General features: G+C 32.4%; 1 protein-coding gene, 1 long non-coding RNA gene and 1 pseudogene across 2 annotated transcripts; 2 read left to right on the top strand and 1 right to left on the bottom strand.

Moving 5' to 3' along the window:
* Window positions 1–1,405: 1,405 nt before the first annotated feature.
* On the top strand, window positions 1,406–4,626 carry LOC107957540 (uncharacterized). The gene is made up of 4 exons (XR_005926451.1): window positions 1,406–1,629; window positions 1,861–2,049; window positions 3,033–3,204; window positions 3,869–4,626. It is a non-coding gene; the product is annotated as an uncharacterized lncRNA (long non-coding RNA).
* Window positions 4,627–5,317: 691 nt separating this feature from the next.
* Window positions 5,318–8,822, top strand: LOC107957539 (inactive poly [ADP-ribose] polymerase RCD1). The gene is made up of 4 exons (XM_016893072.2): window positions 5,318–6,457; window positions 7,052–7,293; window positions 7,383–7,489; window positions 7,601–8,822. Exons 1-4 carry the CDS (start codon window positions 5,343–5,345, stop codon window positions 7,730–7,732), a joined length of 1,596 nt encoding a protein of 531 aa, XP_016748561.2. The 5' UTR covers window positions 5,318–5,342; the 3' UTR covers window positions 7,733–8,822.
* A 59-nt stretch (window positions 8,823–8,881) lies between these two features.
* On the bottom strand, window positions 8,882–14,126 carry LOC107960625 (phosphatidylserine decarboxylase proenzyme 1, mitochondrial-like; annotated as a pseudogene).
* Between the last annotated feature and the right edge of the window lie 3,289 nt (window positions 14,127–17,415).

The raw sequence follows: 17,415 nt of genomic DNA, 5'->3' as shown, positions 1-17,415 counted from the left end.
AAGTGAAAAGAGAAAGAAAAAATGTCAAAAGAGCAGGAAGAATTCGACAGAGATAGCAAAACCGAAAATCATAGGATACTCCTGAATCTCTTAATTCTCTCCACTAGCCAACATTTTACTGAAACTCAAACTCCTACACAGCACTAGCAGCAAAAATAAATCCCTTGCTTGCGCAGGGACTCGAACTCCAAACCTCTAAGCACATCAACACCCCTTAAACACCAAACCAGTAGGCCTATTTTGATATGGTTTTACAACAATTAAACATAAGCCTACTGAACCAGATTAAGGCTTTATTCAGAAAAACATCAAAATTTACCAAATGCAAGGCTTAAACTTGATACCTCTCATACACACCCAGAATACTTAACTACTAAAGCTGATACGTAGTTGTGTTATATTCTAATAGAATCAAAAATATAAATTTTGAGGCGTTACAGTTTTTCACCCAAATACAAAAGTTAAGATAAATGTTTTTAACTTTTATGTTTAGAAGTAAAAATTACAAAAATGCTTTATTTAGGGTTTTTAACTTGAATAATATAAAAAATAAATAAATATGAAAAATAGGATAACAGAAATAATATTTACGGGAATAGGCAAAAGTAATAGTGGAATACCGGTGCTGCTTGACCAATCGGAGGCACCATTTTATTTTTTAAAATTATTTTTTTCGAGTGCAACCTGATTAATTGGTGGCACTCATATTTAATACCAAAAAAATACTATTTTTTAAACAGTATACGAAAAAAAAACACGGTGTTTTAAATTTTTTTCGTGTTTTAAAACACGGACCTGCGACTGATGGAGCACATCCACGTCATCCACTAGGCTGGCGCCACTTAACAGATCGGCGACACCAGCCTGACAATTGACGTGGATGTGACCCGTCAGTCACGGGTCCGTGTTTTAATACCCCAAAAAATTTAAAACACCAGCTTTTTTCTTTTCAGCTTAAAAAATTTTAAAAATTTAAACTTTTTGGGTGCCAACATTGGCAGCACCAATAAAAAATTATTATTATTATTTTTTTGTATACTGTTTAAAAAAAAACCCATTTTCCAGTATTAAATATGAGTGCCGCTAATTGATCAGGCTGCACCCGAAAAAAAATCAATTTTTTAAAAATAAAGTGGTGCCGCCAATTGGTCAGGCGGCACCAGTATTCCATTGTTTATTTTGTCTATTCCCGTAAATATTATTATTGTTATTCTATTTTTGTATTTATTTATTTTTTATATTATTCAAGTAAAAACCCCTTATTTATATTAATTGTTTAAAAATATAAATAAAAATTAGATTAATTTATATTTTATGTATCATTATTTTAATTCATTTAAATATTATATACCTTAATTAATATTCAAAAATATTATAAATTATTGATAATAGTGGAAAACACTAAGGGTCCATTTGTTTGGGAGGAAAATATTTTCCGGAAAAGCTTTTCAGCCTTTTCCAGCGTTTGTTTAGCTGAAAACAATTTCCCCAGTAAATGAATTACAAAACATGGGAAAACAAAGCCATTACTTTAGAAAAATGTCTTACCATTTTTATTTCGGTAAGACATTTTTAGGGAAAGAAGCAACACGATCTTCCCTTCCCCTTCCCCTTCCCCCATCCTTTTTGGTAAGAGTTTGCTTTGATCTGTGATAAATTCCCCCAAGTTTCTCATCAAAATTGAAAATTTTCAATCGTCTTCTCTTTAAATTTTTGACATTTACTATCCCTAATTTGAATATATTTTGCTGAAATTTGATAATACATGTAACTTGGTCTGCTTCTCACAGTGTTTTGATTAGTTTCTGCTTTTTAGTATGACTGATTACTTATTTCGGGTCATGTTCTTTCTGTTTGCAGGACATTTGGAACAATACATGGTATCCCAAAGCTAAATATAACAAAAATACAGAAAAAAAAACATGGTATATTGTTGATGCTACGGATAAAATTCTGGGAAGACTGGCATCAACAATTGCTGTGCATATTCGTGGAAAGAATTTGGCCACTTATACTCCTAGTGTGGATTTGGGAGCCTTTGTGATAGTGGTATGTGGCTTTTGTGGTCATTAGGTGTCTTTTTAAGACTAAATTTAGGAGTTGTTTTCTTTATAAGAACTCATTTCTGTTGTTTGTTGCTAGTTTGGTGTTGAAACTTGAAAAGAGGTTGGACTATGGAGAAACTGTTGGCTGCTCTGAAATTTACATGTTACAATTGCTCACGTTCTTTGGGTTATAATCTGTTCTATTATGCAAAATTAAAGGTTTTTTTGGTTGACTGCATTTGCTATTAGTAGTACAAGTCTATGGGTCTTGATCGGGGCTTTTGATGTTCTTTGTGTCTACATATAAGTAATTGATTGAAACGGAACTCAAGCAAATCTGTGTGTAAGCTCATAGGTTTTGGAGTTATATGATTTTGTGTGTCATTTCTTTTTCCTTTTCTCTGGTTGTTTCATATTGTGTTGAGTTTGCTTCTAGTCTTACCGATCACTCAACTGTTATGAAATGCTTTACATCATGGGAAATTCTTTATACTAGAAATTTTGAAGACATGAAATTTGAAGATGCTTCTATACGATTGATTTAATGCTTATTTCTATATATCTGGATAATAGTATGATGGCATTGTTTTCATCATGATAAACTACTTGTCTGAGCAATTTCTTTTACAAGGATACTAATATAAAAAAGTGCTTGTTTTGTTATTTCTTTGGAAGTTCCTTTCTTAAAAAATTGTATGCCTTATTGTCAGACCCTAGAAAATGTAACAGAGTTGGATTGAGTGGTATAATTTTGCAATTTTATTGTATGAACAAATTTTCTCTTCTAGAAACCTGTAGCTATTGGTATGGATCTGGTTGCCTATATATTCTGAAAAAAGATATGGTTGCTTCAAGGATCATAATTCACCTTATAGTAATTTGGCAATTTAGGGGAGGGAGCTTTGATATTACTTTCTGGTTTCTTACAATATGTTTATTTTATGTTTTATAAATCCTAAAGTTTTTTGGTCTACTTTGACTCAATAGGTAAATGCTGAAAAAAGTTGTTGCATCTGGAAAGAAAAGGACACAAAAAGCTCTACAGGAGGCATTCAGGAAGACTAGGTGGCATGAAAGTGAAACATTCAACCAACTGCAGTGGATAATTCCTGAAAGAATTATTAAGCACGCTGTTCATGGTATGCTTCCTAAATGAAGGGTAAGTTCATTGGTTTCAAACTAAAGACTAATGATATGTAGATCTATGTTATCCTGACTTGGTTTCTGTATCAGACATAGGTATGTGCTAGTTATGCTCAACCTTTTCTAAGTATTTTCCATATATTTGGAATGCTATATCATTATATCCATGTTTGAATGTGTTAGACATAGGTGTAGGACACAAGAACTTTAGAGAAAGCGAAGAATTTGGAACATATAACTTTAAATATGAATTGGTATATGGATATAATTTTTTCCATCCCTTTATCATTAATTTAGTTTGCTTATTAAAGGGATAGTAAATCCTCATAACCCTTTGGAATTTATCTATTTGTATCATCATGTGCCTGGTTTCTTTACATGTCTGACTCTCATTCTACTGCTAAGCTTTTCATGCAGTTTAAGCTAAGCAACCTCAGTTTGTGAATACAATCATGATAGTTCTTAGTAGGGTGCATTTGTTAAGGTTTATAAAAGTGAATAAATCTAATTCAAGCCAATAATTACAATGACTTGTATTGGCTTTTACATTGAATCCATTGGTTGCAATCTGTTCCAGAAGTTTACTCCAGGAAACAATATGCTGTTTCTTTTGTATACTGCGTACATGATGTTCAACATCAATTATTGCCTAACCTAACACTAATATTTGCCTTCCTCAGCTTGGTAGAGCATTGTTTAACCACCTAAAGGTTTTCAAGGGTCCAGACCATCCACATGATGCTCAGAAGCCTATTGAGCTGCCAATACGAGACAAGAGGGTTCAGAAGCAGAGATAATCAAAATATAAAGCAGGGTCTGGCTTGAGAGTGAGCAGGCAATGCTTCACATCCTGCTTGCCATTTACTCATGTTTCTGAAAATAAATCATGTGACTGGTTAAAAATTAATACTAGCTATTAAATGGTATATATAATCATAATATACTTTTATTTATGTAATTGATGAAAAATAATTTCATTTCTAAATTTTTGACATTTACTATCCTTAATTTGAATATATTTTACTGAAATTTGATAATAGGTTCAATGGAAATCAAATTGTATATGAAAGCTTTTTCTATGCAATGATGTTGTGCTTGGATTGGATTGGAGATAAAGTAGATATAATGTGTAGACATGCAGTTGTACCCTTCAAATTCTGTAATGATGTATGATTGTTCGTTATTGAGTGGGATGCATTTGAGCAGGTTTGTTGAAATTACGGAATGGTCCGATCAACCATCAGTGAAGGTGGCGGTCACAGTTGATGCACCTGCTGTTCTCAAATTGGTTAAGGAGAGGTTGATGGAATGATGATAAGGATGGTTGTATTGTGTAATCAGTGTAAATTTTTAAGACTGTATAAGTTTTATCAGTGGACTAATTTGTTCTGTTACGGTAGCTGTTATTGTTTCAATAAAAGGTAATAAATTTATGCTATTTTTAGTTACTATTGTAATAATTTTATGTTATTTAACACATGTTTTATAATTTTTAGATATAAAATAAAGAATAATGAGTACAAATTTAAATATGCAATAATAAAGATAAGTAAAAATTTTTGTAAAAAATAAGACTTCTCTAAAATAAGTGAAATTTTTTCCTTTTTTTTCCTCAAAAGCAAGTTGTATGAATAGCTAAAAGTTACCAATTGTGATTAATTTATAATTAATCAATAATTAAAACATGTGAAAAAAATAATATTCCATATGAAAAAAGAACTTGAATAACTAAAGGTTAAGAAGATTTAATAATAAATTCTTAAATATATATTTATTTCATTTAAAATAACTTTTATAAAATATTTTCAGTAAATCTGTCAAACAGCAGAAAATATTTTATACAAATTTATTCAAACACCAGAAAAATAAATCACTTTTCAAAAATTATTTTCCAAAAAATATTTTACTAACAAACAAAAAAGAGATTAAATATTAATAAACGAAACTTATCAACCATAAAAGGAGTAGCAATTAGCCAGCTTAGTTAATTCTTAAGTATTCATCGATATCCAAGGTATATTGCGAGCCCCGAAATCCATAACTGCCTTAATTTAACCCAAAACGCCCTTATACATTCCCCGCCATTCGGCCCTAAACGTCTCTTGACACATGGACCTAATTTTGTAATTTCCAAGGAACTCTCCGCGCGCTTAAATGATTTTCTCTTCCAATCCTACCAGACCAGTAGGAGTGGTGTTTTTTCGTTTGTGGAAAATTTTCTTTCCTTTGAAGTACTTTGAGAATTGTAAACGATTTTTAATTTTTGAAACTTTTCAACTTTCAAGGGAAAAGAAATCAACGGCGGCGCAAATGAACGATATGGTGGAAGCCATTGGGATTCCTCCTCCGGAGCCATCGTTCTCCTCACCTTCCAGTTCAAGGAAACGCGGCAGCGGTGGCTGCTACTGCCGCATTCGGTCTTGTTGTTCGAGACGAATTTTCTCGCAGAACAATGCGAATTTCGAACGGAGCGCGGTTCCGTCGCGGTTCATGTACTATCGCTGTGGTTCTTGGTTGAATTTCTCGGACGATGATTTACAAACGGTGCGTACAGGTTTCTTGGAGCGGAAACCAATTATTGAAGCAGTGATCGACGGTGCAAAGTATATAATTGATTTTAAGAGGATGCAGCAGATCAATTACTCGACAGGAAATTGGCGGTCAGTTGCTTGGATCGATGAAGATGGCAAGTGTTTTTTCCCCAACGTGTTTTTCTGCAATGAAGACTTGTGCAAATCTGAATATGAAAACGAAAGGGATGATGATATCAACTGCGACTGCAAAAAGAAGAATAATCGCACTCCTGAGATTGATATTGTGAGTAAAATTGATCGAACTTCTTCGGAAAGAAAGCAAGTTGATGGGTCAGAAAGTTCCTCTGACAAAGCCGTGGGAGTAAATGTGATTAGAACTGTTGAATGGCCTAATGCGAAAAGGTTGAAAGAAACAGAGAGAGAGTATATGGTCGTTTATAACCATTTCTTTGACGGAATAAGGAGGGTAGATAATGGAGCTAGCGTTACTTCGATTTATCAGTGCAATTGGGAAACGCATTTGGATAAGGCAAGGCTTGTAATTTTCCAGAAACAGATTGAGATTACTAAGGCTGAAAGAGGCACTTCAAATGTGACTTATGCGTGGTATGGGGCTTCCGCCAAGGTTGTGGGAAGTGTTTTGGCTTATGGTTTTGGGTTGCCCAATAAGGTTACTCCTATTGATGTTTACGGGAATGGCGTTTATCTGTCTCCCGTAGAGTTGCCACACTTGAGGTAATTCATTACGTTTTCCTTTTCCAGTTAACTGCCTAGTTTTACTTTAGTGGCTCAGTATTGGCTCGGTCACCATTTAGTTCTAGATTGAAATCAACTTAGCTTCAGTAGTAATTCAAGTCAAGTTGGTACAATGCCAATTTTTGGCTTGCCTTCGAGATACAGTCTAGTTGCTAGAACCCCTGTACTGCTGTTTCAAAAAAGATGTGTACAAGTTTGAGATATATAATTATGACGATGAACTCTAAATAGTGGTTCCGTTTGGCTTGAAAATATGCTTTTCTTTTTTTAGCTAGTGTGCATGATTTCCTTATAATCTCATGATTGTTGTTGAATACTTAAATAGAGAGGTTCATAGAGTCTCCTTTCCTTATACCAGTTGATCTCAAGGAGGAAAAAACAACTTAATCATGATCAGTTCACATTGATAATTTTAACTACTCCTTACTACATTATTGGAGACTTGTAGTCAAACTACGAGGTATTGCTTGGTTTGGCCTAAAAGCTGCACGGTTTTTTCATGCTTACTTTTGGGTAATTTTAACTTTTATACTGTTATTTTGATCTGTTCTAATGTTGGATTAACTGTTACAGTGCAATTCTAGCTGATGCAGATGAAAATGGTGTGAGACATCTTATTCTGTGCCGAGTTATATTGGGAAATATTGAGAAAGTGGAAGCTGGATCTCAACAATATCTCTCATCAAGTGTGAATTTTGATACTGGTTCTGATGATCCTAGCAACCCAAGGTGGTATGTAGTATGGTCACATAATGCGAACATGTATATTCTTCCCGAAAGTGTTGTGAGTTTCACAACTTTGGGTAACACGCATGGTAAACTTTTATACTCTCCTCGGTGTCTTTGGTTCTTTTTTCTTCTCTCCTTTATATGGTTTAGAAGTTAAGAGGTTGTTTTCTTGTAGGTCCAGTGAGGCCAATTTTTTCCATTCAAAAATTGTTAAGGAAGTTGAGGGGCTCTCTTCCTCCTGCCAAATTCGAGGAAATAGTAACTTCATACTGTTCATATAGGGTAAGTAGGCTGCATTCTAATCAGATGAAGATTTTGCTTGTTGCTTATAGCGGAATTTGCCTATGAAGTATGAACACTTTTCAATTTTGTTTTTTCAATTGTTTACCACAGGCTGGAGCAGGGACCAAGGGTGATTTTACTAAGAAACTGCGACTGGTTGTTGGCGATGACGAGTTTCTGAAATCTGCTGTTATGGAAATTGGTTCTAACTCATTTCAAAGTATCCAGCATTTGAATTACTGATTCATTTGCCCCTGTCATTTTATAAAAGAAAAGGATTAGGATAAGAAAGGAAATGCTTAGTCCGCACACTAACCCACAGTACATGTAGCAATTGTGGTTGACAAATTAAAGAGTTTACAGTTCACAGCTTCAGATTTGTTTTACCACCGAAGATTTTACTCTGGTTATAAAAATTGCAACTTGGAGAAGAAATGAGCATCAGAGTTCTTCAGTGGTTTTTAGCCTAGAGATGATAATGTGAATGGTATAAAACATCTTATACTGTGCCGGCCCCGGTTCATACTGGGAAATATTGAACATGTGAAAGCAGGATTTCATCTCATCTGTTGTGGATTCTGACACTGGTGCTGGTGATCCTAACAATCCGAAGAGATATAAAGTGTGAACGACAAACAGCCCATAAACTCTTCTATCTAAACTATACCCTTTGTTTTCCATTTTATAAGTTTGTGGTCAGTATTTTCGTTGTTATCATGCAAGTAAGGACCGAAGGCAGTAGCCAGTAGGATATGTTTGGCCTTACCGAATTTCTTTCGAAGATTTTGAGTTCTTATTGTCTAGCCAAAGCAAGGGAAGTACATACTTTTAACGCATTTTGATTCCCTTTTTCAATTGCTGACTACAAACTGGAGAGTCGACCCGCGATGGTTTCTTGAGCAACTAAACAGAAGCAAATAAACGAAAATGGTTGAATTCATTCACAGAATAAGGTTACAAGCTCGTTTATATACAGTGAGCTACTACTAACAGACTGCTAACTAACTTTTCTAATCTCCTAACCATATTTAACAACTAATCACTATATTTAACAACCAACTAACATTCCTACACTCCCCTTCAAGTTGGAGGGTGATATATGTCTCGCACCCTCAACTTGGATAATAGATACTCATGTTGTTGAACTCTCAGACCTTTTGTTAATATATCTGCTAGTCGTTCCTTTGTTGTGATATGCCTGGTTTGAATTACACCACGTATTTTTTTCTCGTATAAAGTGGTTGTCTATTTCTATATGTTTAGTCTCGTAGAAGACTTGATTTGCAGCTATTTGTGTTGCTAGTTACTGTCACAATACAACATAATGGGTTCCTTGTGCTCAACACCAAGTTCTTTAAGCAGGCTGCTTAACCACACGAGTTCAGCCACTATTCAAGCCATACTTCGATACTCGGCTTCTTGCTTCTTTGACTTCCATGAAAGCAAGGAATCCCTAAGCTTAACACAAAATCTCGATGCTGATTGTCTCGTCATGGGACTTGATGCCCAATCAAAATCACAACCATCAGCTGTAAACCACCTGTTGGAAAAAACAACCCTCGACCAGGATTTTTCTTTATGTACCTGATCACTTTGAACATATAATTGTATGTACTTTATCACTTAGACTCCATGTCCTATTATAATCGTCAAGAAAATTACTACAGACAGAAGTTTATTCATCTCAAATCAGAAGACCAATAATTCATGGAAATCATTGCCTGCATGGGAGAAAAAATTATGCAAGTCATTATCTGCAATATCATGGAAAAGATTTGTTAATGTGAAGAATAATTTTTTTAAAAATTTGTTTAAGACTGATAAATGGAAAAGATTTGTTGAGGTAAAGAATAATTTGTTTAATACTGATAAAGTATTCGAGTGGAATAATTCAAAGATTTGTTTATGAGAAGAATAGTTTGTTTAAGACTAATAAAGTATTCGAGTAGGATGATTCAGCTGCTTTAAAAGTTTTCCAAGAAACTAAACAGAGATTCTCAAAAAATTATTATGGCTTTTCTTGTAAAAACAAATTACCAAGTAATTCAATTGATTTATATATTGATGATATTGATTGAGATCTTGAAATCAACCTAAAACTTTTCTCGAAAATAAAGTCAATTTTCAATGATGATGAAGAGGAGGGGAAAGAAGTTATCACTGGATAGTAGTATAATGATCCTACACCTTGCTTGCCTACCATAGTTGAATCATAGAAGAAATGCAAAGAAAATTGACAAATAACTTTGTAATTAGTTTAGTAGTAGTTAATAGAATATATAATTGTGTGCACCGGTGACTCAATTCTTTTCTTTGTTGTAAAAGGAATTTCAGTAAGTACTTGTATAATAAAATTATTAAAAAAATAATTATATCTGCATTGATAATATTTTTTATCGAATAGGTTTTATTAGTTAAATAAATTTATTAGTTCAATTTAAAATTTTAAAAGTAATGATTATGAAATAAAGAATTATAACTTTCAAAATAATGATTACAGAATAAAGAATTTAAACTTAGTAACAACATTCACTTTGAAAATTGCAACAGTAATTCAGTGAAATTGACTAAAAAAATAAAACAAGCAGCAAGTTGCATCTTTTAATCCAACCAATTGCACACATCGACACCATAGAAAATCTATAAACTATGATGCAACACCATAGAATCATATAAGAACATCTACAAACTACGTAGTCGGCTTGCTCACACTAGAGGTGTGCATGGCCGAGTTACCCGGCCCGGCCTGAAGGCCCGCCCGAAATGTGGGAGGGTTTGGGCAAAAATATAGGCCTGAAAAATGAGCTTGGACAAAAAAATAAGGCCCGTTTAAAAAATAGGTCGGGCCTCGGGTAAGGTATTTTTAGCCCAGGCCCGGTCGGCCTGGCCCAAATCACTAAATGACAAAAAAAATCTGCATATTTTTTTTTTAATTTTTGAATGTTATTTTTTTGTTGTTTTCTTCCTATTTTGCTACTATTTTACTATTATGTTGCTATTATTTTGTTGTTATTATTTGGATATTGTGTAAAATTTATTTTATTGTTAATTTTTTATTATTTTAAAGGTATTTGTTAATTTTTTTATTATTTTAGAAGCATTTGCTTGTTAAGTTGCATTTATCTTAGTGTTATTTAAGTCTACATATTTTTTAAAATTTATTTTTAATTTGTTGGGAAATATTTATTTTGATATTTTTTGTATTTTTGATGTATTATATATATTTAAAAATAATATAAAAATTAATACGGCCGGGCTGGGCCAGGCCCAGGTTTTAGTATTTTTATCCAGGTTGGACTTGGATAAAATTTTAGGCCCATTTTTTAGGCCCGGCCCTGCCCGGCCCGAGCCCAATAAATAGGCATGATTTTTTAGTTGAGCCTGACCCGAACCCGGCCCGGCCCATGAACACCTCTAGTTCACACATTAGATTTACCCTTTCATTCTCCAGATAAAGGTTGTTGATTGTTCTTGTAGCATGTTCATTCACGGAATACAAGCGACCTACAAAATATAAAACAAAATAGAAGAACCCTTTGACTCGGTCAATCATAGCCGCTGCACTATTCAACTTCCCAAATCTAAGAATAGTACCATCCACGGGACTGACCTGCTTAGCAATACTTCAGAGTGACACAAATGAAAATATTACCATGTCCAAGATGCTCACGTTACCAGTTACAAACTATAGGGATTAGGGTTGATAGGCCTGTAACGAACAAAGAAATCCCTTAAACATACATATTCTTCAAGAGGAAAGCTGCTTCTTATAGGTCCTAAATGCAAACCACAATACCACATCATAAGCTATTCTTCATTAGTTGACTGTGCATTTATCTCATCAATAGACAAAAGTGATCTAAAAGAAAATGAGAAGGAAAAAGTTATGAGGTAAATATACTTGAGTGGAAAGCACAAGCCTATGCTCTATACACATGCGGGCGCAGCCAAACTGGAATGTCCTAAAAAAAGATCTTTAAGCAGGAGCATGGGAACTGTCAATTTATTATTAGTGTTCAAATTAGAAATCGTAAAAAATAATATATATTGATATGATTAATATTATTCAATCATTTGGTAATGATTATTAATGTTCAAATTAATATGTTTAAACTATTTTTGTGTTAGATGAGAATTTGGTATAAAATCCCATTAAACCTTAAATTTAACTAGATATATTCATGAGCGTAAACGATCTGCATTAAAATTTAGTACATTAATTATTTTGAAGTTGCATTAAAATTTAGTACTTTGATTATCTTGAAGTTGCATTAAAATTTAAACACAAAGATACGATAAGAATGCGATAAGAATGCATTGGTCATAGATGCAAACAAAATATGTTGAACATGAGATTCGTAGTTGTAATTAGTCTATTTAAACTACTACTACTAAACTAATTACAAAGTTCTTTTCCAATTTTCTGTATTTGTTGTTCCATATTGTGGCTCATCGTACTCCCATCTACTAGCTTTAATTTGCTCTAATAGAATAAAAAACAAATCAATTTTTTAACTTCTTCTTTCTCTTCCTCTTCTTCATAATTGAAAATCGACTTTATTTTCGAGAAAATTTTTAGATCAATTTCAAGATTCTAATCAATATCATTGATATATAAATCAGTTGCATTACTTGGTAACTTGTTCTTACAATAAAAACCATGATAACCATGATAATTTTCTTTGAATCTCTATTTGGATTCTTCTTCATAATTGAAAATCCACTTTATTTCCAAGAAAAGCGTTGGGTGCATTTCTTGGTAATTTGTTGTTACAATAAAAGCCATTAAAAGTTTTCCAAGAAGCCAAACAACTAAACCATCCCACTTGAATTTTCATGAATTACCATTATCATTCGATTTGGGGCAAGTAAACTTCGGTTTGTATTATCTTTCTAGACGAATATGATTGTGTTTGTATAGGACATTTATTAAAAAACAATGGATGTAAAAAAGGAATTATCTAAAAATTAATGTTATTTTAAACTCAGCTTTAGCCTTTAATTTGATTCTGTTAGGTTGTATTTGTTTCTTTAAAAATTATTTCTAAAAAATTATTTTTGAAAATGATAATTTATAAAATTTTTATTACATTAACAAACTGAACTAATTAATAAAATTTTAATTTGACATAATTAAAACTTTTTCTTAATGAACTTAAATAAATATAAATACAAATTATGGTGTCAAAAGAAAGATTCCAATAAAGAAGGATTCCAATTGAAGAACATAATGTATCTGCTGTCTAAATACAAAGAACATAATGTATTTGTTGTCTAAATATGTTGTTTAAATAAGATATTTGATTTTTTAAGGTTCAAGGTACAAAAGGGCATTGCCACTTAACTAATATTAGTTGACAGGAAAATTGCAACAGCAATTCAGAGAAATTGGCTTGAATGTAAGCTCAAAACTCTCCAAATCATCATATTCTTTCAGATATCATGGCATTGGCTTGTTTTATCCTTTCCCTAGTTGCATCTTTTAATCCAACAATTTGCACGTATTGAGACCATAGAATTATATAAAAAAATCTGCAAAGTACGTAGAGGGCATTTTAAGTTGTTGACATATTAGATTTATCCTTTCGTTCTCCACATAAAGGTTTTTGATTATTCCTACGGTATGTTCATTCCTAGGAAATAAGCAGCCTACGAAATATGCAGCAGATCAAATGATTTCATTTGATACTATCATTGTACAAAGAAACTCACTGGAAAATGTCGTTAAACAACAACATTCCAATAAAACTAGTGAATGTATGCAATGATAGTCTCCTGGCTTCAACCATATTACACAGTACAATCCCTTTCTGCCGTGCTTCTTCAACCTACTATCAATAATACTTGTATATCAATAACAGCCAGAAACTAGCATTGTCCTAACATATAAGAATTAATAGCATGCAATGCACCAAATAGTTGATATAATAAGCAAATTTATACCTTCTTGTCATCGTAGAGCCGTCGAGCATGAAGAACACCAAGCATGAGTAAGGTAGCTACTATGACACCTGGCACCAAAAAAGCGTTACATATAGAAACCAGAGGAAGTAAAACAAAACTAATTTATACACATAGTAATGATCATTAGTGTTCAAACTAGAAATTGTAAAAATTAATATATATTGGTTTGAAGGTCTATGACAACAAGGACTTTTATTTAAATTCCCTGAGAATTAGAGATTATTTGTATCAATATCACATTTTTTAGTCAATTTCACTGAATTGTTGTTGCAATTATCATGTCATCAGGTTAAAGGTCTATGATAAAAAGGACTTTATTATTTATGTTTATCTAATTAACGCGGAGAATTGGAGATTATTTGTATCTATAGAAGCATTTTTTAGTCAATTTCGCTGAATTATTGTTGCAATTATCATGTTATCAGTTTGAAGGTCTATGACAAAAAGGACTTTTATAATTTATGTTTATCTAATTAAATATTTAATTTAAAGGAAGTCGAAGTCAAACAGAGATTCCCTGAAAATTATCATGGCTTTCCTTGTAAGAAATAATGTAGTTAATTTATATATCAATGATATTGATTAAAATCTTGAAATTGACTCAAAACTTTTCTCAAAAATTACAAAGCCACCGGAAAAAGTACGATAAGCCTACACCTCACTTGTCTCCCATAATTGGATCATAGAAAACCAAATACAAATAAAATTGGTAAAGAACTATGCTTTATCATTTTTCAGGTTATAGAAACTAATCCTTAAGAACCGTTATGCCTTTTAATGCATGTTAAACATAATTTGTTCGCATCTAGAACCAATGAACCACGATGCCTTTTAATGCATGTTAAACATATTTTGTTCGTATCTATAACTAATGCATTCTTATCATATCAATGTATATAGATATAATTTAACTTTTTTATTTTATAATATATCGTTCTTTTTAAAAAAGTAAAACCAGTCCAATTTTAAGGTTTAATGGGATTTTATACTAACTTCTGATTTAAAATAAAAACAAAACCATATCGGTATAATGAATCGAAAATACTAGTTTAAGGAATTTTCACATCAACACAAGAATATAATGTGACTTCTTTGAACAATACATAAATTGACTAAGAGTGTGTTGAGTACAACAAGCACCTAATAAGCCTTTAATAGTGAGCAACATCGGCATACTCATCATCATTAGACTTTTCTTCTATTAATTCACCATACTCATACGATGTCAACTTCTAATTCTGTTCCAAAGGGGTGATTGTCGTTTTAGCTCCCCTCAACTTTGTATCATGAATCAACTTTAGAGCATATTTTCGTTGATTCAACATAATACCAGCCTTAGATTGTACAACCTCAATACCAAGAAATACTTGAGATGCCCAAATCGTTCCTTTTGAAATTGGGATGCAAAATTCTTTTAAGTTTAGCTAAAAGGTCTCTACCATTTCTGGTTATCAGCATGACAACTAATTTATCTTTCTCTAAGTAAACAAAGAGTAATCATGTTTAGTTTGAACATAACTATAGCAAATAGGAGCTTCAGAAAGTTCTATATTTCATTGTCGAGAGGCATGCTTCAAACCATATAAGGATTTTGCAATCAATACACCCGTGCCTCCCCCTGATTATGAAAATCCTCGGGAAAAGTCATGGAGATAAGTGTCTAATTGAACCCTTTGAGACATAAATCTCAAAAAATTCAATTAATGGCTTGAATTAACTCTCCAAGAAATAATCCTTGGCAAATTGAAAGATGAAGAATAGAAGAAAAAAAAAAGATGGATGATAGAAAGATTGTCCCCTTTGAAGAGCAAAGCTTTAATAAAAACAACCAATAGTGATGAAAAGTCGATGTCCTATGAAACCTTTTGAAAACTGATCTTCAACAAGCTCTACATATAACTCTAACTAATCCCCTAAGGTCAAACCCTAGTACATTGAAAGGTGAAGAGTTCTCCCACGATTTCAAAACCAAGAAGAAAACCTACTTCTAAAATAAATAACTCAAAAAGTTGAAATTTATGAATTAAGGTATCTCTATAATGAATAATTAAAAGGCCATAATATAGGCTAGTTAATTACATCAAAATAAAATTTTTAAGTATAATAAAACTCCAATTAATCGAAATATGAGGTAGTTTTAGCAAACCTAAACTTTCTTGTTGACTAAGAAACATAATATATACAATATTGGGCTCATATATAATAAAAATTATGCCTAAAAATCAAACTTAATATGATTTAAACTTGAATTAAACCCTGAAACTTGTAATTTACCGTAATAATCTCCTCCAAAAATTTTACTTGCGCAGTATTTACTAAGACGGTCATAACTTAAGTTATTGAACTCAAAATTAAGTGATTCAAAATACGTTTGGAAGCTAAGAGATAACTCTTCAAACGTTATGCAAACATCTCAACTCACAACTGCCTAGATCTCATCTAAAAATTTATCACAATTTAACTAATCTTTTTTAGCTTGAAAATTGACAAGTTGACTAAATTTCACACCATCCATCCATGTATCACATGTACCACATGTACACTTCCTCATGCAATTCACCCTATAGAAAGGCACTATAGGCGTTCATCAGAAACAAGGGCCAGCCAAATCGAGCAACAAGAACAAGATGAACAATATCTTACTTAGAAACATGTGGGGACGAGATAGGAGAAGATGATGATGAAATAGTAAAAGAATGTGATAATCGAATAGGTCGGTCAATGGGTAAACTAGAAGCCAAAGGAAGTGGGTAAACTACTTTTATAACAATAGGAAATTAAGTGTTAACCAAGGTGATAAATTGTTTTAAAGCAACAATAACATCACTTTTAAGTTTAAGAAGATAAGTTCAAGTTGCCCAAGTATAATCATCAACAATCGTAAGAAAGTAACAATGGTCAACATGCGTTAAAATTTTATAAGGCCCTTGCAAATCAATATGAACTAAGGAAAATGGTGACTCAGCTCGAGAATGACTAGTGGGAAATACTAAATATGTTTATTTAGCTAGCAGAGAAACATGACAAAGATGAATATAATTAGTGTTTAAAGGGTTATGATGCAAATGGTTCATTTTAGATACGAAAGCGTAACCAAAACGTATATGTTAAAGAAATGATGTATCATTTGTGGGCAAAAAAAAATGAAATTGAAGGTGTAGCCTGAGTTGAAGACAAATGTGGTAAGAGTAGATAAAGAGCATGTTGCTCCCTACCAATCCCCTTCACCAGTCCACTGTAAATATCTTATAAAAATGTAAGTCTCAGGTAAATTTCAAGTAGAAATCAAATTCAAGTGAAAGTTAGGGACATAAAAGACATTGGTAAGCTTGTATGAGAGTGATAAGGCATAGGTACCCATATAAGAAATAAGGACAAACTTACTAGTAGGCAACTAAACAAGCGATGAGTAGATGCACATGGAAATAAAGAATCCAAACAATAGAAATGGTTGAATTCATTCACAGAATAAGGTTACAAGCCTGTTCATATATAGTAAGCTACAACTAATAGAATGCTAAGTAACGTTTCTAACCTGCCAACCATATTTAACATCTAATCAACTATATTAACAATTGACTAACTAACATTCCTACTTTTTTCAACACAATTATAATGAGGTTTGAAGTTGTTTAATAATGTTATTCAAACATTATTTGCATATATGATCGAATCTCAATATCCTCTCAAAGAAAGGATTAAGAAGTTAAATCCCTAACAATGACATCGAATTTCGAGAATAAAGTGATTTTTTAACAAAAGAGAATAACTCCTGTTGTTGGAATATATTTTAAATTTTAAATTTTAATTTATCTAAAATATTATAAGATATGCTTGTACTTGGTGTCATTCTATACTAGAAAAATAATCATTGTCAAGCAGCATTGTCACACCGCGCTTATGTAGCGGTTTTTTCTAATCATATGGTACACAAATTTGGAAGGAAATTTTTGATGTCATGT

Source organism: Gossypium hirsutum, chromosome A05, assembly GCF_007990345.1.
Source record: "Gossypium hirsutum isolate 1008001.06 chromosome A05, Gossypium_hirsutum_v2.1, whole genome shotgun sequence".
NCBI lineage: Eukaryota > Viridiplantae > Streptophyta > Magnoliopsida > Malvales > Malvaceae > Gossypium > Gossypium hirsutum.
This window is presented reverse-complemented; position numbering and strand designations above follow the sequence as displayed.

Excerpts from the sequence above, each read along its gene's own strand:
- LOC107957539 (XM_016893072.2), top strand. The coding sequence starts at position 5,343 with ATGATTTTCTCTTCCAATCCTACCAGACCAGTAGGAGTGGTGTTTTTT. Across the intron at positions 7,294-7,382 it reads AACTTTGGGTAACACGCATG|GTCCAGTGAGGCCAATTTTT; the intron begins GTAAACTTTTAT and ends GTTTTCTTGTAG. Across the intron at positions 7,490-7,600 it reads CTTCATACTGTTCATATAGG|GCTGGAGCAGGGACCAAGGG; the intron begins GTAAGTAGGCTG and ends TGTTTACCACAG.